The sequence below is a fragment of the Pleurodeles waltl genome, chromosome 3_1 (assembly GCF_031143425.1).
Source record: "Pleurodeles waltl isolate 20211129_DDA chromosome 3_1, aPleWal1.hap1.20221129, whole genome shotgun sequence".
NCBI lineage: Eukaryota > Metazoa > Chordata > Amphibia > Caudata > Salamandridae > Pleurodeles > Pleurodeles waltl.
The window spans coordinates 399,017,169-399,042,829 of NC_090440.1; the positions used below are offsets into that span (position 1 = coordinate 399,017,169).

General features: G+C 46.2%; 1 protein-coding gene across 8 annotated transcripts in view; it reads right to left on the minus strand.

Annotated features, from left to right (window-relative positions):
• The window catches only part of TP53BP1 (tumor protein p53 binding protein 1), an 848,450-nt gene that overhangs the window by 365,362 nt on the left and 457,427 nt on the right, over positions 1 to 25,661 (minus strand). For 6 of the 8 annotated variants that reach the window (XM_069222600.1, XM_069222601.1, XM_069222596.1 and 3 more), the window contains exons 13-14: positions 18,362 to 18,481; positions 15,620 to 15,856 (exon numbers count right to left, since the gene is read on the minus strand). In XM_069222600.1, the coding sequence (XP_069078701.1) occupies positions 15,620 to 15,856; positions 18,362 to 18,481 (357 nt within the window). The remainder of the gene's footprint in view (positions 1 to 15,619; positions 15,857 to 18,361; positions 18,482 to 25,661) is intronic. The other 2 variants (XM_069222604.1, XM_069222603.1) reach the window with 1 other exon arrangement.

Sequence of the window (25,661 nt, forward strand, 5' to 3'; positions counted from 1 at the left end):
TAGGCTGCTGCAGGCGGCTGGCAATAGGCCTCATGGTAGGGAGGCCTTTATTGAGATTGTGATGGATGTGGTCGCTGGTAACCACCTCTGTATGAAGAAAAACCTCTCCCACTGGCCCCTTGAAAGGGTCATTTTTTAAATTGAAAAGTACAGAGTGACCTGGCACTGTCCATCTTCATTGCTAATAATATGTTATCTAAAATAAAGGTTTGCCATCAAAGGCCATGTGCATGATTTTTGGACCTCTGGTCGAAATTATGTGTCTTTCCACCATTCTTGGCGACGTAAAACTGCTGCTCTGGCTAATTAGCGAAAACCTGTGGAGGCGATGTCCAGGGTGCAATCAATGATTTTCAAAGAAGTACGCTCGCCCTCCTGTAGTATCTTCTTTGCCTCATATCTGTTATCCTCCGGGATGAGGTCGATGAAGCTGCTGAAATCCAACCACATCTGACAGTCATAATGCCCTAGAATTGCTATGATATTGGCTGCACAAACAGTGATAGCAGACATAAGGGAGAACCTCTTTCCTACATTGTCTAGTCGGCTTCCGTCCTTGTTTGGTGGAGCAAATATCGGAATGGAAGGGTTTTTAGAATGTTTTTGAGCACCGTGGGAAACAACAGAGTCCGGTTTCGGATGACCAATTAGGCAAGCCGGGGAATCTTCTGTAGCTTTGTACTTTTATCCAGGCAAGGTGGTACTGGTGGAAATGTAGCTTGATTTTTCATAATCTTAATCCCTTTGCTCCAAATGTAGTCAATAATGGAAGTAGCTCTTACTGATTTTCTGGCCTGCTCCTTAAAATCATGAAGAAAACAATCTGACTGAGAAACAGACGTTGGCAGGTGGAAACGCATTGGAGTCCTGTCCATCAAGTTGTGGAAACCCCCAATGTCCTCAGGGGGAAGAGTCTGAGGGATGAGAAGGTAGACGAGATGCAGTAGGGGCTAAATAGACATCCCACTCATCGTGAGGGTGTTGGGGAACAACAATCTCTCCCTCTTCTCTCTCTTCTTCCGAGGAGGTATCATCCTCCTTGGGAGGTGTAGCTACTGTTGAGGCTGCTGGAGGTGGAGGAATGATCCTCGGTGTGGCCGGAGAAATAGGTTGAGGTTGCGGAGGCTGCTGTTGCTGATTCTGGGAGGAGTCCAGAAATCAGCACTTGTAGCCTTGGAGCATGGCCTGCAAATCTTGGATAAGGGACATAGGCATCTGTAAGGTATCACGTCTTGGCTGGGGATACTCATAATGCTCATAATGTTTACCATGCGGAGTATAGCACGACTCATAGTCCTGCTGTACCCCGCATGACTGCTGGTCATACGCGTCGTCATCATCCTTATATTTAACGTGAAGTTCTGAGGGACTGTGTGTGTCCCCTCACCATCAGATTCCTCCTAGTTCAATAGGTGGCTAGGCAGCAGGGATGAACTTTGCTTGGAGAAGTTTCTTCAGGATGTAGAGTAGTTTTTGTGACATTAATGATCCAGATAGTACTTGCAGGATCAGTTGACGCTAACACATAGGTGGCAATGGTATATTGTGGCAGTAATGTCTCTCCCATCGATGGTGTAATTGATGACAGTGCTGACATCGTCGATGGTTTCTTTGTCGGTGTTTTGCAGATGATGGGACCATAGACAGTGGGTCTGCAGAGGATGGATTAGACCTTGTTGACAGTCCTTTTAGTGACGACTGCTTCATCGATGGAATCTTCTTTATGAATGGTGGCAATGTTAAGTCCACCGTCTCTGAGGATACAGAGCCAAATACCTTAGAGGATGAAATGGGTGTATGAATGGCCGTCGTCGACGAGATGGCGGTGGCAGTCAATGTTGTAGCCATCGTCGACACTCTGTCGATGGTGTTGTCACCGTTGTGGTCTTCAGTGATGTTTTTGCTCTCGATGTCGACGTTTCTGAAGAAGGAGAACGATGACGAGTCTCCTTTTCTTCAGGGATGGAGTGGACCGCTGTGAAGAGGCTGACACTGCAAAGACTAGATGAGTTTTCTCCTTTGAAGGGTCTATGTGAGTTTTTCTGCTCTACTCAGAACGCCCATATTCAGAGGATCTTGACCTTTTATGGGGTTTAGAGGTAGTATCACTGTCCTCACCTGAAGAACTGGATTTTGTAGATCAGGACCTCTGGAAGTAGTCTTCCTTCTCTGTATCTTCAGAGTTTTTGAGGAGAAGGTTTGACAGATCTTACACTCCTTCACCTGATGTTGAGGGTATATGTAGTCTTTTCTTCCCACAGGATTTGCAGGAACGAATGAGACCTTTTTTTGGACGAATCAGACACTGTAGCAGTAGAAAAACGGGTTTTCATATGAAAAAACTGAGCAGAGCTCAGGGAGACTCCCTTCACATGACGTGCAGTAGAAAATCTGAGGAAAAGAACCTCTCTTGGGAGTATAGGATGCTAGTGCCTGATTGGTCGTAGGTGGCATTTGGTCCTTTAAAAAAAAAAAAAAAAATCAGACATGCTGTTAAACTGATGGCCTACTGTCAATATATCCTTTTATGGTTCTTGCTTACTGCTTTCCTAAGGAACTGTGGGACTCCCACTTCGATGACGAGGAATGATTCAAGCATGTAAATCTATGAAATATTAAAAACTGGATAACACCTAGTTTGACCAGGCTGACTGGAATGCTGTTTGGTCCCACAGCTTTTGAAGGGCAGGTACTTTCAAGTAGATTTGCTATTTTCTCCTGAGAGACATTAAGGATTGATATAAAAACAGACCTGCTTCTTGTGCAGTGGTGATGCTAGATATATAAACAGCTTTTCTGTGCATCGCTCATTCATCATTTGAGATAAACAAATAGTTTGGCTTTGATATGCTCCCGTTCCAAGTCTAAAACACTTTGGTCCTCATTATGAACACAGCGGTTTTCACCGCCGTGTTCAGGCTGACGGTCTTTCTATCGACCGCCTGCCCCCCTAGGACCCTGCCGGCCGTATTACAAACATTCTGCTGGGACGGCGGGCGGAAACATTGTTTCCACCCGCCGGCCCAGCAGAATGCCTGGCCGGGACATTGCGTCAATGCCTCTGTGCGGCAGGTGCAGCTGCCAAATGCATGGGCAGTGCAGGGGCCCCCCGAGCACCCCTTCCGCCAGCCTTTCCCTGGCTGGGAAACCCGCCAGGGAAAGGCTGGGGGAATTGGGATCATTATCCGAGGGGCAGCAGAGCTGCCCTGTCGGATAATGATGCCGTCCACCGCCAGGCTGCCTGTCGGAGGCAGCCTGGCGGTGGGTGAGGGCCACCTATGACGGCCCTTCCTGTCCTCATTATGTGGCGGTGTGGGCCACTGTAAGGAAATGCCTCCTTGCCATGGTTACCCCCTAACTTATTGCCTTTGCTGATGCTAAGTTTTGATTGAAAGTGTACTGGGACCCTCCTAGCCAGGCCCCAGCACCAGTGTTCTTTCCCTAAACTGTACCTTTGTCTCCACCATTGGCACAACCCTGGCACTCAGGTAAGTCCCTTGTAACTGGTACCCCTGGTACCAAGGGTCCAGAGGCCAGGGAAGGTCTCTAAGGGCTGCAGCATGTCTTATGCTACCATGGGGACCGCTCACTCAGCACATGCACACTGACTCACAGCGTGTGTGTGCTGGTGGGGAGAAAATGACTAAGTCACCCCTCTAGCAGGCCTTACAGCCCTAAGGCAGGGTGCACTATACCACAGGTGAGTGTTCTGCTTTCCCTCTTATCTCATAACTGAGCTTACAGACCTCTCTGGAATGCACTTCTGAGTTTAAAGAAGACATTTATTGTTATTAATTCTCCCCCACCCACAAGTTCCTGAGAGACGAAATTAGTAGACTTGAAGCACACGCTCAAAAGTAGTCGCAGCAATGAAAGCAAAATATATCAAAGTACTTCTCAGTTGCAATGTACACAGCAAATATAGGTGCATATATTATAGCATAACTGCAAAGCAAAGCATAAAAGTCAAATTCATCACCGTATGGGCAAGGCGGTAGGGCCTATACTCAGCTTCATCTTTCTGGGGTCTGCAAGTTGATGACTCTGGTCAACTGCGAGAAAGAGATTCTCTACCCAAACGGGAGACGGGCAACTGACGTCTAGTTCCCGTCTGAAGTCAAGCAGATTCAAATCTAACTCACTGTAGCCCAGAGTCATCCTTAAAAGCAAACTCAGTGTGAGAGCCGAGGAACCTTGGAGAGGGGCCAATTCTCCTGAGCTCACTCACTCTCAGACTGGATAGCGAGGTAAACACAAAATCTACGTGCTCTTATCGGCTAAGGTCTGGTGTGAAGAAAACAGCTTGGTCCATATTGTCGAAAAACACAGCTTGGAAAAAACACAGCTCATCTGCGATGTCTCAAATGCAATGTCTAACCCCACGTTAAAGCCAAAAGGCAGCTAACCTAAATATCAAATGTAACGTCTAATGTCATGCCAAAGCCAATAGGCAGCTAACCTAAATATCAAATGTAATGTCTAATATCATGTCAAAGCCAATAGACAGCTGAACTAAATACAAAATGTAACGGCTAATGCCATGTCAAAGCCAATAGGCGGCTAAACTGAATACAAAATGTAATGGCTAACTTCATGTTAAAGCCAATAGGCAGCTAAACTGAACAAAACATATAATGTGCTACTGGTGAACATTGAGCAACTAATATGCGCAGTGGTGAAACACAAAGTCATTGGTCAAACACAATTAATAGCATCACAGTGAGGGCATATGTGCATGAGCACTATGCCCCCACAGTGTCTAAGCAAAACCTTAGACATTGTAAGTGCAGGGTAGCCATAAGAGTATATGGTATGGGAGTTTGTCAGACACAAACTCCACAGTTCCATAATGGCTACACTGAAAACATACACCCAGAGGGCATCTTAGAGATGCCCCCTGAATACCTACCCGACTTCTAGTGTAGGCTGACCAGTTTCTGCCAGCCTGCCACACACCAGACATGTTGCTGGCCACATGGGGAGAGTGCCTTTGTGGCTCTGTGGCCAGGAACAAAACCTGTACTGGGTGGAGGTGCTTCTCACCTCCCCCTGCAGGAACTGTAAAACCTGGCGGTGAGCCTCAAAGGCTCACCTCTTTTGTTACAGCGCCCCAGGGCATCCGAGCTGGTGGAGATGCCCGCCCCTCCATCCACTGCCCCCACTTTTGGCAGCAAGGCTGGAGGAGATAATGAGAAAAACAAGGAGGAGTCACCCACCAGTCAGGACAGCCCCTAAGTTGTCCTGAGCTGAGGTGACCCCTGCCTTGAGAAATCCTCCATCTTGAGTTTGGAGGATTCCCCCAATAGGATTAGGGATGTGCCCCCTCCCCACAGGGAGGAGGCACAAAGAGGGTGTAGCCACCCTCAAGGACAGTAGCCATTGGCTACTGCCCTCCTTGACCTAAACACACCACTAAATTCAGTATTTAGGGGCTCCCCAGATCCCGGGAAATCAGATTCCTGCAACCTGCAGAAACAAGAAGGACTGCTGACCTACAAGCCTGCAGAGAAGGAGGAAGACAACAACTGCTTTGGCCCCAGCCCTACCGACCTGTCTCCAACTTCGAAAACCTGCTCCAGCGACGCATCCGACAGGGACCAGTGACATCTGAAGCCTCAGAGGACTGTCCTGGACTACAGGACCAAGAAACCCCCGTGAACAGCGGCCCTGTTCAAAACCAGCTACTTCTTTGACCAAAGAAGCAACTTCCAAGGACTTCACGTTTCCCGCCGGAAGCGTAAAACTATACACTCTGCACCCAACGCCCCCGGCTTGACCTGCAGCCCCTGAGTAACCAGAGACGACTCCCCTGAGCCCCCACAGCGACGCCTGCAGAGAGAATCCAGAGGCTCCCCCTGACCGCGACTGCCCATAACAAGGGTCCCGACGCCTGGAACCAACACTGCACCCGCAGCCCCCAGGACCTAAAGGAACCGCAGGAGTGACCCCCAGGCGACCCTCTGCCTTGCCCAGGTGGTGGCTGTCCCGAGAAGCCCCCCTGTGCCTGCCTGCACCGCTAGAGTGACCCCCGGGTCCCTCCACTGAAACCTACACAAAACCAGACGACTGCTTTGCACACTGCACCTGGCTGCCCCTGTGCCGCTGAGGGTGTGTTTTGTGTGCCTACTTGTGTATGCTCTACAAAAACCCCCTGGTCTGTCCCCTGAGGACGCAGGTACTTACCTGCTGGTAGACTGGAACCGGAGTACCCCTGTTCTCCATAGGTGCCTATGTGTTTTGGGCACCTTTTTGACTTCTGCACCTGACAGGCCCTGAGCTGCTGGTGTAGTAACTTTGGGGTTGCCTTGAACCCCCAACGGTGGGCTGCCTATGCCCCAGGACTGAGACTTGTAAGTGTTTTACTTACCTCCTAATCTAAACTTTACTTACCTCCCCCAAGAACTGTTGATTTTTGCACTGTGTCCACTTTGAAAATAGCTTATTGCCATTTTTACAAAGACTGTACATGATATTGTTTTTATTCAAAGTTCCTAAAGTATCTAAGTGCCTTACATTTAAAGTATTAACTGTAAATCTTGAACCTGTGGTTCTCAAACTAAACTAAGAAAAGATATTTTTCAATATAAAAACCTATTGGCCTGGAGTAAGTCTTTGAGTGTGTGTTCCTCATTTATTGCCTGTGTGTGTACAACAAATGCTTAACACTACCCTCTGATGAGCCTACTGCTCGACCACACTACCACAAAATAGAGCATTAGAATTATCTACTTTTGCCACTATCATACCTCTAAGGGAACCCATGGACTCTGTGCACACTATTTCTTACTTTGAAATAGTATATACAGAGCCAACTTCCTACAACATGCATTTGTTGTCTTCCGAGAAAGGCTGCTGCTACTGCTTAGCATTTTGTGGATACCCTTGGGGCTGTTGTTACCTCGAATGGTACTACCTTATATTGGTAATGTTTTCCTGCAATGACAAATCTTAGATATTTGCTGTGTGCTGGATACATGGGAATATGAAAATAAGCATCTTTGAGATCCAATGCTGTCATGTAATGACCTTGTTGTAACAGATGAATAACATCTTGTAGAGTGACCATGAGGAAGTGCTCTGAGGGATGTATAGATTGAGAGGCCTGAGATCTAAAATGGATGTTAATGAACCGTCCTTTTTGGGTATTAGGAGGTATAGTGAATATACCCCTAACACTTGTTGGGATGTAGGGACTGGTTCTATAGCCCTTTTGAGAAGAAGGGAATGTGCCTCCATCCTCCTTTAGTAGAGCAAGATGGTCGTGAAAGAGTTTGTGCAAACAAGGTTCTATATTTGGTGGAGTGGAAATGAGTTCTAGACAATAGCCATGTTGGATAATTGATAGAACCCACTGATCTGTGGTGATGTTGTACCATAGTAGATAAATATTTACAAGTCTTCCTCCCACAGGAGATGTACACATAGTGGGGATTTGTGAAAGTCACTGTATTGCTGTGGAAGACGAACCTCTAGAGGCAGGTGTTTTATCTCTTCCTCTACTGTTTGAGCCACTGTCTGATCCTCTAAAGGAACCTCTGCTATTAAAATGTGTTCCTTGTTTTTGTTCTGAGGTGGATGGCTCTGTGGTTGATGTGAAACCACCTCTAAATTGTGGCTTATGTAAAGTGCCCCTAGTAGGTGTGGTATATAACACACCCATGGCCTTAGCTGTTTCTGAGTCTTTTTATAAGTTTTTCTATGGTGGTATATCTGGCCCAAATAAATGCTTTTATCAAAAGGCTAATTAATACAGCTTGTTGTATTTCAGGTTTAAAACCGGAGCACCTCAACCATGCATGTCTTCTTTTCACTATATTAGTGTTGATCCCCCCTTGCTGCTGTGTCAGCTGCATCAGTAGCAAATCTGATTGAGTTGTTTGAAATTGCCTGTGTCCTGTCCTCTTTTTTGATGTTCCGGTGGAAGATATTGTAATAGTTCTTCCATTTCATCTCAGTGGGCTCTATCGTACCTCGCCAGGTGTGCCTGAGAATTTACAGATCTCCAGTAATTAGCAGCTTGGGCAGCCACTCTTGCCCACTGCGTCTAATTTTTCACTCTCCTTGTCTGGAGGAGGAGCATCACCTGTAGACTGACTGTTGGCACGTTTTCACACTGCGCTTACCACTATGGAGTCAGGTGGTAACTGTGGTCTTATAAAAGTTGGATCAGAGGGTGCAGCTCTGTATTTTTTTATTTATTTTTTTAAATCGACCTTTGGTGTAACGATCCATGCTTTGACAGGTTCTTCATATATATCAGTAGCATGTCTGAGCATGCCTGGAAGTATAGGAAGACATTGGAACTCTTTATGTGTACTTGCTTGAGTATTAAATAAAAAGTCTTCTTTAATTGGGTCTGTGTGTAACTGGACGTTGTGATACACAACTGCTCTAGCTATTACTCGATTGTAAGCAGTGGTGTCTGCAGGGAGAGATGGCCTTGCTGGACATAAGTCAGGGTCATTAGATAAAATGGGATCAGTATCATACAGATCCCATGGGTCTGCACCCTGTTGAACATCACTTAAATCACCCCTGCGAGGTGATGCTGATGATGTTTGTGGAGAGAACTGTGTGGAATATGGAGATGACGGTGGGGGTGATGGAGTAGGAGGAAGTAAAGGAGCATGGGGTGGTGAAGGCGGAGGTTGTTCTGGAGCCTTTTCCTTGGAGACTTTCTAAGGGAGAGGCCTAGCATCCAAAGTCTCTTGAAATGTAAGTCTCCTTTTAATTGGACCAAGAGGAGAGGGTATAATCCTTTCTGTTCCCTTTTTTGAAGCTTGCACTGTTTAGCGTCCACTACTTCAAGTATTGGTTCTATGGAAGATGACTCCTTTGGAACCGAAAACTGCCATCACTAAACAGTCTGCAGTTACAAAGGTTTTGACACCGAATGCTTAATTCGAACCAAAAATGTCGGCTACGAAAGAAATGTTTTTGGCTCCTGTTAGATCTGGCATCCTTGGCGTGGTCTCCCCTGTCTTTTGTGCCTCTGCTTCCCATGTTCTGACTGTGTGCTGGACTCTGTTTGTGCTGTTTTTGATACTCTGGGCACTTTACCACTGCTGACCAGTGATAAAGTGCAAATGCTCCCTGTGTAAAATATATATGTAATTGACTTTTCCATGATTGGCACATTTGATTTACCAGTAAGTCCCTAGTAAAGTGCACTAGAGGTGCCCAGGGCCTGTAAATCAAATGCTAATAGTGGGCCTGCAGCACTAGTTGTGCCAGCCACCTCAGTAGCCCTGTAATCATGTCTGAGGCCTGCCACTGCAGTGTCTGTGTGTGCAGTCTTGCACTGCCAGTTCGACCTGGCAAGTGTACCCACTTGCCAGGCCAAAGCCTTCCCTTTTTATGCATGTAAGGCACCCCTAAGGTAGGCCCTAGGTAGCTCATGGGTAGGGTGCAGTGTATGTTAAAGGTGGGACATGTACAGATGTGTTTTACATGTCCTAACAGTGAAATACTGCCAAACTCTGTTTTCACTGCAAGGCCTATCTGTGACTGCAAGTTTGTGGATTCCCTGTCTGGGTCAGACTGACAGTTGGGTTGTTTGGGAATCCCCTCCAGACCGTGACACAAAGAGCTGGGGTGTAGCCTGCATATCCTGATGGGCCATCTGAGCTAGAGTGGAGGGAGGAGTGGTCACTTACACCTCAATGGGCTGTGCCTGCTCTCATGCAGTCTCCAACCCACTGGCGTATGTCTGGGGCCTGGCCTGGGCAAAGCAGGATCCTGTAAACAACAGACTTTTCTTTGAAGTTGGGCTTCTTCAAAGGCAGACCGGAATATAAGTAGTGGACCCAAAACCCTGGACAAAGACTGGACTTTGTGGTATATTCCTGCTTGAGAAGAATCTCCAAGGGCTTGAACTGAGCTTGCCGCCTGTCTCACGGCCATGAAAGACTTCCTCTGCCAGCATCTGGATTCTCTGCTGAGACTCCTGCCCTGCCAAGTGGTGCTCCATCCAGTCCCTGGGCCCTTGAGAGATGAAGTTGGCAGAAAAAGGACTGAAATCCATGCAGAGAACACTGTGCGGGGACCACCACCTGCAATGCGGTTGAAAAACGATACACCATCTGCTTTGTGGCTAAAATCGGAGCTCCACTGCAGCTGGGAGATTGATGTATCGCAGCTGGAGAAACAACGCAACACCTGCTTGCGACTGCTGATAAGTCCGCAAACCCAATGCAGCCCGGTGCGACCGAATTTCTCATGCCTCATTGCTGGGCGTCTAAAATCAACGCAAGACTGCTCGGATCTGAGGTGCCCGTCCGGATATCAACGCATTGCTCTCTTGCAGGAGAGAAAACCGCTGCATCGCCGACCTGACCGGAGAAGAAACTAATCACGGCCTCACTTGCGAATTAGGAATAGACGCATTGCTGACTTTCCCGACACACGTTCACCCGTGCAGCTTTATTTTTGACGCAAACTAGATACTTTGTGTAAAATCAATATTTCCATTGTTTTCTACGTGTACACCTCTTACTCTTTTGAAAATTCATATCTTGACTTGTGTACGTTGGATTTTTGTCGTCTTGGTCTTGTTTGATTAAGATAATTATTACTTATTTGTCTAAACTGGTGTGGTGTCCATTTTGTAGTGTTTTCACTGTATTACTGTGCGTATTGGTACAAATACTTTACACATTGTCTTTGAGATAAGACTGACTGTTTGTGTCAAGCTACCAAGGGGGTGAGTGTGTACCTTCATTGCCCTGACTAGAGTGAGGGTCATTTTGGTCGTATGTATTTTCGGTGCCGGACCTGAAGGCAGGTCATCCAATGTGTTTTTCAGCTCAACCATGGCCCTAGGGCAGTGGAGGACCGGTGACAAATGCAGAAGTCTTTTCAACAGCCTTTGTTTGGTGAGATGGTGCTGATGTACTCACGTACTGCGCCAGTGGGATGGACTGGCTCTCGATATCCAAGTCTCCATCCGAATCAGTCTTTAATAGAGAAGGCTGTGCGGTGTCCTACCCCTTCCTGCACGTGCTCTTCCCCGAAGGTGTCAAGTGTGTTGTCTGCAGCTTTGGACGCTATTTCTTCTTGATGCACTCTTCGGTCCTGGAGAGTCTTCTTTGACCGAAAAGATCTACAGGCGTTGCACGTTTCTTCTCTGTGTTCCACAGACAGACTCAAATTACACACCAGTGTTGATCCATGTAGGGAAACTTTGAGTGACACCGAGGACAGAACCGAAATGGAGTTTGTTCCATCAGCCTATCGTTCTTCGACTACAGTTTGTTGAAATAGGTCTAAGAAGGGCTTGGACGCCCCTAAGGGGGTTAAATTGACCCCGACGATATAAATCGCATCGACTATAAAAGTATAGAAAATGCGATCGAAGACTATACCGTCATAGACAGAAAGGTAGACTAAAGTTCAGAAGATACCGAACCGAAATTCACCGGAGCAAGAGGAAACACGTCCGAACCTGATAGCAGAAAGAAAACAATCTAACAAAGGACTCGATGCCCATGCACAGTCCGAGAGGAGGAGACACTTGATCTTGCGACTCGAAAATATTTTTAGACGAAAATCAACTTGTTACACTTCGAGTCCAACACTAAATACCGGACTTATGCAAAGCAAGTGTATCTACAGCTACACATGCCATCAAAAACTCTTTTTCCAGAACAATTTAAATGGTGTGTGAAGGAGAATGAGATTCATACAAAGGACAAGATGATCCTCAGTAGGTGGTCAGAGTCTATTACCTTATGTGAAACCTTATAAACCTGTGACACTAGTGTCAACTGGAACATGGGTCGGAGGTGTAATATCTGAGACCGCCGTTGTATGAAAGTGTTTGGGGCCCATTCTGTTTGCAAAGCAACAACTTTGAAAGCTTTTGCGGTAGGTGGAACGTTTAATGTTATTATGCGGTCAGCAGACTTGTGAACTGTTTCTAAGTTTGCTACTTTTTATTTCAAGCAATTTAAGCCTGCGGTGAGTGTTGCAAGTTTGGATTTGCAACAGCATTGTACTTGCAGATAATCAGTGTGTACAGTTTTAACATAAATGCCATTTTTCCTAGCTTTAATGACAAGAAAAATGATGATTTTATAAACAACTCAGAGCTTGACTATCTCACCCATTATGACCCTTGCACTGCTAGAGAAATAGGTGTTAATATTACAGTATGTTCCATCATGTATTATATATTATGAAGATTGTTTAAGATTCAGAGTAATAAACTGTTTTGTAAAGCAGAGTAAGTTTGAGCAGAAATGTGGAATGTAAGCTATTTTGTTTCTGTTGCAGGATAACTACAAGGGATTTTTTTAAGATGAGAGGTTGAGAAGAATGAATTTGTATTGGCACAACAATAATTTAACTTAAAGTGAAAAAGGGAATATGAGGAGCGTGGAAATCAAGTTGTATAATTTATGCTGCTTCCATGATGCTAAGCAGAACCAAGAAAAATATGACAAAAAGAAAAAAGGGAGCACACTGCCTCACACTCAAGCAAAAATATGACAAGTTTCTTGTAAGCAGTACAAAAGAGGCTGTGTTTCAGGGAGATAAACATGTTGGAATGGTTCTGGTGTTATAGAAGTGGGGGCTGCTGTTGGAAGCACATTTAAGGGACCTTCCAAATAATATGCGCCTCTCTCTGTGTCTTTCATGTCTGATTTTCTTGTTGCTAAAGTTGGTGAAATCTCCAATTCCATGGATACAGAAAAATGTCTGATGACTGAGGAGGAGAAACAACTGTCTTGCTGTGAAAGCAGACATATGTTAGAGAGGAAAGTGTGATGAGTTCAAAGTATGGATATTCACACATCAGCATACCAAATCCTACTAGCCAAAAGTGTGGAATAAAGAGATCAGTTGTGCTCAGTCCTCTTATACATTATGTAGAACCCAAAGCATCAACTAAGCAGTGAAGAAGTGAAGTGCACACCACAGAACCAAGACAAGGAGGTGGGATTGGGGGCTATTGGGGGTGATAAAGAAAGGCCTTCATGTTAGGTGGAACGCTAGAAACTCTAGCAAACCTAAGTATGTTTATTGTTCCAACGGGGATGTAAAGGCACATACTGTCATCTCCATCTGATGACCACTGCAGCCCAATGAGAAGGCATCTATAACAATGGTGACCTGGGACTGTAGACAACTGCAGAGTCACAGTCACCTTATGCATCACTGAAGGCTTTTACCAATCATCTGGCTTTCTGCATCAACAGGACGCACAAGGTCATCAAGCCCAAGAAGTGAGGGACCCTGCTGAATCTGGATCCATTTCAAATTCAAACACCAGAATTATATTCTGAATATCCAAGACTCTCTGAGGCACAGGAAATGCTCTCACAGAAGTTGTGTCTAGTACCCTGCCAAAGAAACTTGCTTCTTTCATCAGAAACATGGTGGGATTTTTGAAGAGTGATGCAGAAGCCCAGGCAGTTAAGAACAATGGTGCAGTGTAGGTGGTCAGTAACTAGTGACCTCCTGAAGACGCCACCACTATAGCTAGTACTTTGATGAAGCTTAGAGTAGCGGTTGTGAGACCGAATGGTAGAATCAAAAATGGTATTGGTGGGAATCCACTGTGAAGTGGAGGTAATGCCTGAGTAGGGAGGCTCAGCAAATGTTAACAGGCATCCTGGAGATCCAGATACACCATCCAATTCAGTGCACTAAGAACCAGGAAGATATGACTTAAGGACATCACTTTGAACATGTTCGGAAATTGTTTTTCCAAAATAGGTCAGAGACCCCTTTGCTTCTTGGGCACCAAGAAGTATAGAGAGCAGAATCCTATGCCCCTCTCCTCCAAGAGCACACTTCAAGGCAACCAGGTAAGAACTTCAACCTCCAAGATCAAGGCATTCACTTAGGGAACACTTCCTTGCATAAGGTAGGCAGTTCAGGCAGTGGAAAAGAAGGGTCTTAGCCTTTGCAAAAAGCTGGAACACACAGCAATGCCTCTTGAGGATCCCCCATCGGGTAAAAAAAATGAGACCTCCCCTCAACCAGAAGTTGAGGATTCATGTAGGGTGACTCAAAGCAGTTTTGGGGTAGCAGGTATACATGGCGTGGACTAGAATTGCTGCTGCTGTTGGCATCCTCTCCCTCAAAGAGGCTGGTAGAATGGTTGTGGGGGTCTAAAGTGAGTTGGAAGGTTGTCCTTTGCTGGAGGACTGGGCCCTTGATAAGTCACAATCATTAAATTGATGAACAACTCTCCTTACTTATCCAAGACATACACAGGAATAGAAACAGATTAGTAACATTCTGCCAATCTCACGAGGCCAGCAAACAATCTGAGGCTCCAAATGGCACACTGCTTCAAAAATAGACTGTGGAGCTCTTTAGCTGTATGCAATGGATAAGTTTCTATTTTTTCATTTTGAAAGTGAGAACATAAAACCAATTTATGCGGGTTTAAACCCACTTCTGATTTTCTAGTAGTTGTTTATATCAAAGGCCCATTACAAAGACTATTATGTGTGTTATTTTATCACAAGATAAAAAGAAAGAAAACGAAGATGTCCACATGACCAAATCTAGATTCACAGACAGACAAGATAACAAGGGGTCACCTATCTTGGTATTGCCCCAGTGACAACATTTCATAGGTAAATCCATCTACAAAACAAAGAAGTATGATACTTAGTACCCGTCATCACTTGGGCTTCCCATGAAAGATGAAATCCATCATGAGCAAAGCAAGTTAAAAGTGGCTATGATACAACCTCAAAGCAGAATGTTGCTCTTACGGTAACAAAGAGATGGAAAAAGAGAGTCTGCCTCAACTTCCCCTGTCTGAGAAGGATACACCCTCCTGGGCCATCTAGAAGCAAATCAAGATTATTACTGTGTTGAATCTCCTGAATCTCTTCAACATTGCTGGCAGTACTGGCACAGGGGTTTGAAGCTGCCCCAGATCATCCAAGAAACCAGGACTCCATCTATCAAGATTCACAACACGGTAAAGGAACAGATCTGTTCCAATGAATAGTCCAAAAAGAAAAGCATATTGTCTCCTCACCAGCTCTGAGGGGGACAATAAGCTACCTTTTCTTTTTAACATAATGGATGACTTTCAGTTTTAATACATTATTTTTCTCACTGCTGAAAATTCAAAGACAATTCAGATCCACAACTCATCAGAAACACAATCTGTGACTTGATGAAGATGGCTATTTCCAATCTGATCCAATATTAAAAGAATTGAACCAAACAACTGGACAAATCAAACGATCAACAGCCAGATGCTGAGCTAGTTGCCAACTAACCCACCAACTCCTGCAGAGACATCTTTGACAGTCTTTTCTGCAGTAACAAGAGAATGCAGGTAGCTGTCACTCCCATGTATCTCAGGAAATTCAAAGACTAGCAATTATAATAAAGAAGATAGATAATCACTTTTATATTATGAATGGCTTCCGGAGAAGAAATGCATGTTCCTGTAAGTTGCATGATGTATGACATAGGAGGGGACCATAAAAGATGCAACTAGTCGAACATTAATTTCATTAAATGTTATTTGAGTCCTGTTGTATGGGTGTAGGCTATATTATTTGAATGCTAAAATGTCTCACCCTGACCTTTCAACTTATCTCACTTTTCAACATACAAAAAAAAACATTTTAAAAAATCTTACTTTCCAAGCTGAACTGTGAAGATCCATCACTCTCGTCATGTATAGGTGTAATGAGTTTCATCCTAAGGCAGAGTTTTCCATTTGTCTCAGGAACACTTGCAGAAACTACTTTTCTCCCCTCTTCAGATTCGTCTGATGCTGTCAAAGCACTTTCTGCTGTGACATCACTGGTTGCCATAGTTCCCTCTGCTGACACGTCACTAGTTGCCAAGGTACTCTCTGGACACTGTCCAACCACTAAATCAGAAGAAACAAAATGACATTTTACAACACACAAGGAGAAAGAAGCACTATAGTTCAACTCTGCTCTGAAGAAGGATTTATCATCATGTTATGTTTAATCCCATGGAATGCAGTATGATATCTCTCTGACTTTCTTGGAATTTAGACGATTTAAAGAGGCCACACAGTTGAAGAGCTCTGTTCTCAGTAATGATATTGAGTATAGGATATATATTTTAGCATCAGCTCTGGAAGGTAGCATTTACTTATGATGGTCATGCTACGTGTATTTTTTTCAGTATTCTTGTGGGTTTTTAGTACCCTCCCAAATAGCAATGAAGAAGCTGCAATGGGCCATTGTCCTCAAGCATGGTGCAAGATTGATAATTTTAAATCACAGGGTCACAAGCACAAAAAGGTAAATCAAGACAAAATTGAACTTTTAAAAGGAAATTTGTATGTACGAAAGCCATCACCCAAGGGTGTCATGCTTCATCAAAGGACTCTGCTTCACATTGGTTGTGGCGTTTACTAATGTGGTTTACAACCCTGGTAACCAGGGGAGCTCTTGATGGGCCTAGCGGTGGGTTTCTGCTATGGGAGACCTAACTTAAAAACAGAGCAGAAAGAAGATGGCGTGTATCAAAACTACTTACTGGTGGTTTAATACGTTTACTTTCTGTCTTTACTGTGTGGAATTAAAAAAGAAGGGAAATACTTTGACCTTGAACGAGGTCGACATGTGTCTGTCATGTGCAATGCCCATAACGGGGTCAAACAGCTTTCTTCAGTAACAGGACCCTCTCTATTATGTTAGCCACTAATTGCGATCAACAACACAAACCATAATACTGACAAGTTATAGGCTCTGTTGGGAAACTTTCACTATCCCCTGGGGACCTGAGGGAGAAAGAGCATTCAGAAAGATACATGAGAAAAAAAATGTGGTAATATTTCTATGTACACTCAAGGTTCTCCATGCTCAACTTGATCTTCATTGTGACACTGCATGCTCACTTGTGACAAACAAAATGAAGTAAAAACTAGGGGTGGGCAGAATGTTTCATCCCACCCACTGAGTTGGCGGAAATTTGACAACTCCACGTTACTATTGTAATGCGATGTTCTGGCCAAATTTCACCAATCACCACGTGGTAGGATTTGTTTCCACACCAGGCTTCAGAAATGTAAGCTAGCAAACAAGATCTGCATCCCTTAGGGTGATTTTTGAATGCAGGCCATTGTGGTCTGAGGGCTGCTTCTCGAGCATATTTGCTGCCGCTCGAGTGGCTTTTCTACTGGAGCGCCAGCAAAATCAGCTGAAATGTTTGTGCGCTCTTGCACACCACATGGTGCCGTTCACTCTGTTTTTTTTGCGCTCCTCGCTCTACCGGCACTAAATTGCAGCAAAAGCAGTGCAAAATGCATATTTTCCACTATTTGGTTGAATTCCACCGAATCTCATGGAGTTTGCATGTAAATCTGCAGAATTCCACTGAGTGAAACTCCGCACGTTCTGCCCACTCCTAAAAACAACCAACATGTGAGTCTGACCATAAACCTATAGTGTCTTACACAAAGGTTGGGATTCAATGCCTCTCAGAGTGTGGGTCCGTAGGAGGACTGATCCTATGATTTCTAATAAAAAATTATGAAAATGTTAGTCCTGTTATCTTACACTAGTAATCTATATGGTAATAAATAGTAGAAACTGGATAGGTCATGCCTCATTAAGTATCAAAAGGAATTTTTAAGTAGACATCAAGTTGCAGAAAGTTTTAGGTTTGTGAAGGAATCTGTTGGCCTACCACTAGGTTATGCTATTGGGCTTGGACCAAGAGTTGCGCCTTCTCTATCATCCAAATCTGAAAATGATTGATCAACCATCACTCTAGTATAGTGTTGTTGTTAATCGCAATGCAAGTGCTCCAAGGTTTTTAGGTCCAGTATCAGTTGCACACTACCATCTAGATTTCTGATGAGGGCGGCGGGTAAAAACCGGAGATTTTTCAGACATTTATTTGAATGTCTGAATGACTAATAGCAGACCCCACTGGGAGAACCACGCAACAGAACCGGCACTAAAAATTCTTACAACTACATGGAAGAATAATTGACATACATAAGGAAATTATGGCATTCTTGACCTCATCACTTCAGTAAGTGTAAAGTGAATAGAGCATTTTCTAAAGTAAAGACTTCAGGGCCGTCGTGTGTGCTTCAAAATCAAAATTTTGATAGCGATTTTAACTCTGTAATACAGAGAAAATAACTGGCCTACCAATATTTCCCTTCCTTGCTTAAAGCATGTGATTTATCGAGCAGTCTCAATACTGCAATGTTAAAGACCATTCTTTTGGTCATTTAGGACTAACACATTATTACTGAAGTGGAAACGTACTTAGGTGCAAGTATGATAGGAAGGACAGCTTAATCTAGATAATGAACCGGATAAAAGGGCACGATGAGCCAAACAGCTTTGGAAAATCATGAGTAGTGAAGTTATTTGAAAAAACCCACCTATCGGAGTGCTGTGTCGTCGTGGCCCCAGCTTCAGCTGGCCCATAAGAGGCGGTGTCACACTGGATAATGGCTGCATGATATCCCCTTCTTTGGGCAAAGTAAAGTTAAATGGGGTTTCTGGAAAGGATGGACACAAAATTACTAACATCTGCCAAGAGTCAACCCCAGCGGTACAATCACAAGCAAGAAACATCACAATATTAAGCCTTAGTCATGCAAGAGTCTGGAGCTAACTCGCTTGAACCTTTTCAGATTAGTAGTAGTAAAAAATACTTCTTGTGGATGACAAAGTGTTTGATGTTCGCTGTAAGGATTTAATGTAACCCCCTAGGTTAGGATCAGCTGTTCTCTACTTATGAAAAGATCAATCAATGCCCTATCAATATACTCATTCTGAACAAATTACTTGCGTTCAACTGTTTGCTTCAAAGGGTTAATGATGAAACACGTTCAGAAGATAAAATGAGCATGTGCATACGTTCACAGTTATTCACGACAGTTCTTGCCTTTCATGCTGATGAGCTCAGTTCGTTATGAGTAATCCGCATGTCAGGTGCAGTCTCAAACCCTTAAATTAAGCACCATGTATTTTGTTGAGTGAGATCTGCTATTTAGAAACACGTCGCAGAAATGTTATTTCAAAATTATGTTTTGTTGTTCAGTGTAATACAGTTTGTATTGCTATGCTTTCCTTGTTATTTTTCTTTTTACATTAGCACTACAACTGCAAATACAAAGCATATTGCATAGACGGAAGTCCTGGGAGGTTTCGAAGGCATTTACTTCCGAGTGCACTCTTCTCCCGCCATTACACTTCTAGACAATGACAACCCTTTGGTGGTGTAAAACATGGCCATGAAGACCTAGCAGTGTACAGAGGTCACACCATAAAAAGGATTTGCAATATTCTGCATTAATAAATTGAGAGAAGGGTCCCATCAAATCAGTAATTTAGTATCTTGCTACACCAACACACAGTAGGCTTATAACCTGATAGGTCTGGTTTTGTTTTATAATGCGAAATGTACGTAAAACCAAGCAAAATCAAGAAAAAAACAATCAAAAATCCACATCAATTTGGTACAATGGAGAAAATTTCGAAAATAACAAGTAATGGTAATGCCAATGGGCCTGGCTTTAAATGAATGCTGTATGATATAAACTGCCACAGGACTGGAAGGTTATGCAAAAGATATCAGAAAAGAGGTCTTGACTGGACGAAAAGCCTGTGTCCAGACTAACCTATCTGATGCCACACCCAAACAAATTCAACAGCGCAGCAAAAAGCACAAACAGTTAAGGCAACATGAGGTGGGACACGTTCTACTCAGGTCTTAAGTTGGAACCTTATTCAGTTCTGAAGAGCGGCGATCAGCATAAAAACTCCACCCACGTCAATCCGAATAGATCCTGAACTAGAATAAACCACCATAAAAAACATATTCAGTTGCTCACTAAAACACTCTAGTATTGCACTTGCAGCCTTAAATAGTACTTGATTATTGAGGTGGGGGGCACGGAATCATCTGTGCAAAACCACGCAGGGATTCATCAAACCCAGGAAGACATTTCCATGGCTCCCTTCCCCCGAACAATGGGTAGGGGGGGTTGTAGTATAGATGCATGGAAGTTGTATTGTAAACTTGAAACTGGAATCAGTTAGACATCCACACCCCTACATTTTCTTCTATCATGTTCAACTAGTTTGCTGATTAGATAATGTTTGGGGGGTAGAAAGATTCCTGTTGGGTTCTTTTCAAAGGAGTGACTCTTGACCTTGCTTCAGGCAGGTTGCTCCCCTGCACTGCGTGCCGGTGCTGCCGCTGCTCCAGGTTCCCTTTTGTTTTCTCTGCCCCGCCGCTGCGTCCCTGCGTCCCCGCCCCCCTCCCTCAACTTAAATTTCCCTTTTTCCCGCTGCTGCGTCCCCGCTCCCCTCCCTCCACTTCAATTTCCCTTTTTCCCGCCGCTGCGTCCCTGAGGCCTGCCCCCCTCCCTCCACTTCAATTTCCCTTTTTCCCGCCACAGTGTCCCTGCAGCCCCGTCCCCCGCTCGCCCATTCGCTGCCCCCTCCCTCCTGCCCCTCTCTCTCACCTCCCCTTATATGGCAGCCGCTGCCCAGTGAAGGGAGCGACCCTTCACCCTGCTTCAGGCAGGTCGCTCACCTGCACCGCGTGCCGATGCTGCTGCTGCTCCAGGTTCCCTTTTGTTTTCTCTGCCCCGCCGCTGCGTCCCCGCCCCCCTCCCTCCACTTCAATTTCCCTTTTTACAGCTGCTGCATCCCTGCGGCCCGCCCCCCTCCCTCCACTTAAATTTCCCTTTTTCCCGCCGCTGTGTCCCTGCAGCCCGCCCCCTCACCACTTCAATTTCACTTTTTCCCGTCCCTGCGGCCCCGCCCCCTCCCTCCACTTCAATTTCCCTTTTTCCCACCGCTGTGTCCCTGCAGCCCTACCCCCCCGCTCACCCATTCGCTGCCCCTGCAGCCCCGTCCCCCGCTCGCCAACACCACCCTCAGAGGAACCCTCATCTACAGACTTCCCGGACCACGGCCTCAGTTCTGCGACTACATCGCCGACCTTGTCAGCAGGCACGCCCTAGCCTCCGCCGACTACGTCCTCCTCTGTGACCTGAACTTTCACCTGGAGAATAACAACAACCCCAACTCCACCACCCTAATTGACAACCTCGCCACCCTCGGACTCAGACAACTCGTCACTACCCCAACACACTCTGCTGGCCACACGCTAGACCCAGTCTTCTCCGCTAGCCCTCACGTCATCTTCAGCCACACCACCGAACTCCCATGGACCGACCACCTCTGCATCCACTTCACCTTCCAGAAACCCACGATGCACCACTGCACCCAACAGATCCCTCACCGCAACTGGAGCAAAATCAGCCAAGACCAGCTGAACACCAGCCTCGCCCGAAAACCACCCACCGAACCCACCAATCACTGACCTCGCAGCCTGCAACCTCTGGCGCTGGATCGACGACTGTGCCAACACTCTCGCCCCTCCCAATAAACCTTCCAACAGAGGTGCCAACAAGAGAGCCAGCTGGTTCACCTCGGACCTTCGGGCGTCCAAGCAAACCTGCCGGAAACTGGAGAGAAAGTGGCTCCTCGAACAGACACCGGACAACCATGCCGCCTTCAAGAACGCCATCTGCAATCACCATCACCTCATCAGATCGGCCAAGAAAACTTCCTTCAAAGACCGCCTAGACAACAACGCACACAACAGCAAGGAGCTCTTCAACATCATGAATGAACTCTCCAACCCCAGCTCCAGCACAAACGACATCCCACCTTCACAAGACCTGTGCAACTCCCTCGCCGCCTTCTTCCACTACAAGATCACAGACATCCATGACAGCTTCAACAGCCAGATCACCCCGCCATTCACCGACTCCTCAGACTCTCCACCCACTTTCAACTACGACCCCCTGCTCGTCTGGGCCAACGTGAACGAAGACGACACAATCAAAACCATGGGCACCATCCACTATGGATCAGACCCATGCCCGCACCACATCTTAAACAAAGCAAGCGCCACCATCGCACCCCACCTCCGCAAAGTCATCAACATCTCCTTCAAGACCACGACCTATCCTGAGAACTGGAAGCATGCTGAGATCAAACCCCTACTCAAGAAACCCATGGCGGACCCGAGAGACCTCAAGAACTTCCGTCCCACCTCCCTGCTCCCATTCCCAGCCAAGGTCATCGAGAAGATTGTCAACAGACAACTGACCCACTACCTCGAAGAAAACAACATCCTGGACCCATCCCAGTCAGGGTTCTGCAGCAACCACAGTACTGAAACCGCCCTCATCGCCGCCACAGATGAAATGAGGGCCCTGCTTGACAACGGCAAAACCGCGGCCCTCATCCTCCTGGACCTCTCGGCCGCCTTCAACACCGTCTGCCACCGCATCCTACGCACACGCCTCCACAACGCAGGGATCCGGGACAAAGCTCTGGAGTGGACCACCTCCTTCCTCTCCGGCAGAACCCAGAGCGTCTGCCTCCCCCTTTTCCGCTCTGTAGCCTCCAAGATCAACTGCGGCGTTCCCCAAGGTTCGGCCCTCAGCCCTACACTTTTCAACGTCTACATGGCCCGCTCGCCTGTGTCGCCCGGCTACACAACCTCAACATCATCACCTATGCCAACGACACCCAACTGATCCTCTCCCTCATCAAGGACCCCCTCACCGCCAAATCCAGCCTCCACAAAGGAATGAAGGCCGTCGCCGAATGGATGAGGAACAGCAAACTGAAGTTGAACTCAGATAAGACGGAGGTCCTCATCCTCGGCGCCAACCCCTCAGCCTGGGACGACTCATGGTAGCCAACCGCTCTGGGAGCAGCCCCCACACCCACCAACCACGCACGCAACCTGGGCATCATCCTCGACTCAACAGTCTCCATGACCAAGCAAGTCAGCGCCGTCTCCTCATCCTGCTTCAACACCCTCCAGAAGATCTACAGATGGATCCTCACAGATACAAGAAGAAAAGTCACCCAAGCCCTCGTCAGCAGCAAACTTGACTACGGAAACACCCTCTACGCAGGAGCCCCAACCAAACTCCTTAAATGACTGCAACGCATACAAAACGCCTCAGCACGCCTGATCCTCGATGCCCACCGCCACAGCCACATCACTCCCCTTCTGAGAGACCTACACTGGCTCCCCGTCAACAAAAGGATAACCTTCAAGCTCCTCACCGACACACAGAAGGCGCTCCACAACACCGGTCCAGCCTACCTCAACAGATGACTAACCTTCTACACCCCGTCCCGCCAACTCCGCTCAGCCAACCTCGCCCTCACCACCATCCCCCGCATCCGAAGAGCAACTACTGGAGGCAGATCCTTCTCCCACCTCGCCGCCAAGACCTGGAACACCCTTCCCTCGCCCCTACGACAGACCGAAGACCTGCTGACTTTCAGGAAGCGGCTCAAAACCTGGCTATTTGAGCAGTAGCAGCACCCACTCCCCCCCCCCTCAGTGCCTTGAGACCCTCACAGGTGATAGTGCGCTCTACAAATGCACTGATTGATTTATTCTATCATACACCTGGCAGTGTAACGGGATATGCAACAAAGGTATGTGCACCTATTCAACATATACTTCACATTCTGAAGTATGGGGGCAGTGGGGTCAAGTTTAACTGTATTGGAGGTTATTACTTACAGTTGATGATTGACTGCTCTTTTGTTGGCAATTGGCACTTTCATGGCTGAGTAAACATGTAGATACTCACTAAATGATAGCTGGAGATTCATAGGGGTGAAGGAAGAATTGAAAGTTGGAGACAGGCTGATGATGTACGTCAAAGAGCGCACCTTGAGAAAGAAACTGTACTGTATGAAATAAACCAGGGATCTGTCAAATCACCTCTTATATTATGGGAGGCATTTAAGGGCATCTACTTGGGGAAAAGGTGATGAGCTACACCGCTAAACATATTAGGCTCTAACAGAGTACTGATATTGCAATTTAAATGCTCCTCCAGGAATTCAAGAAACAATCTCACTATACCAATGACAGACACACTCTGACAGATCACTGCTTACAGAAAAAACTTTTGGACTTCCCTGCATGACTCCTCTCAGTGGGGGACTGGGAATGCCTAGAAAGGATGATTTGAGGCACCAATCTATCTGACACCCATGGTCTTGTATAAAGTGGCAAAACTCCAGGATCTTGCAGGTAACACATAGTTTTCTTTTTAAACATGCCAGGTAATGGATCTTGCCTCCTAAATAAGCTATGCAAGAGGAATCTGTTGTGGCAGGGCTGGTATCTCCTAATCGGTGTGCTGCTGAAATTACTGTAAATTATAAACTGGGCAGAGCCCACAACTATGTACCACACACTGGTTGACCTCTCTAATAAACACTAAAGCAAAGAATAGAGATAAACCTCTTGCAAAATGGCTTGTTAGAGTTATCAGATCAACAGACCACCCTGACCAGAGCTGCTCTATTCCCCACCGGTCTACTAAGAGAAACAGTCATCGCCTCCATAATGCATTTGACCTGAAGCGTCCTTTTAATGTCTCCTCAACCTTCTGATTGTGGATTTTTGAAAAAGAGTTTGAGTTGGTGGGGTGGCGCTTTCTGCTTGCTGTATTAGACTAAGGCCCTCATTACAACTATGGCAGTAAATGCCGCCTACCGCCGTGGCGCAAACATACCATTACCGCGGCGGTAAACCGCAACAGGTATTATGACCCACACAGAGAATACCACCACAATACAGACATCCACACAAGTCTGCCACACCAAAGGTCAGTGATAAACTGGCCATAGCAAAACCCACACCGTCATGCCAACAGGAACACACCCTCAGTATCACAACCCACGAATCAACGCTGCAGTCTTTTAACTGTGGTAAACCATTGGCGGTACACACTGCCGCACTCAAAATGCACACACACTTACAAAACCACCCCACATTGGACAAATTGAAATACACACACCTGACACACATACACACACCACACCCTCACACCCAAACCAGTATAAAACACACACCCGCATTACCCACAACCCTTTCTACAAACAAATTAGAACAAGCAGAAAGAGAAAAGCAAAGAGCACACCTTCACTCAGAGGCACAGAACACCATCCACACACATCACATAATACATCACAACACATCACCCCACACATCACCTCACACCACATCATGGCACCTCAAAGACACCCCAGGTTTTCTGAGGAGGAGCTAAGGGTCATGGTGGAGGAAATCATCCGGGTAGAGCCACAGCTATTTGGATCACAGGTGCAGCAGACATCCATTGCAAGGAAGATGGAGCTATGGCAGAGAATCGTCGACAGGGTCAACGCTGTGGGACAGCATCCAAGAACCAGGGTTGACATCAGGAAGAGGTGGAACGACCTACGGGGGAAGGTGCTTTCCATGGTATCAAGTGGTACCAGATTTCTGTATAGAGGACTGGCGGTGGACCCCCACCTCCTCCCCCACAACTAACAACAGGGGAGGAGCAAGTCTTGGCGATCATGCATCCTGAGGGCCTCGCAGGAGTAGCAGGAGGACTGGACTCTGGTAAGTCAAATTTTCACAACTGTATCCCCCTTACCCTACCTGCATGCCGTCACTAACTCCCACCCCTACCCTCACCCACATCACTCCACCACCTCACATATACCCCACTATCACAACCCACACATCCCAATACCAAGCCCTGCATGCAACAACAATGCATGGACCCCCATCACAGACCTGCATGGACACCCATCACCACAGCATGCACACTAGAGACTCAC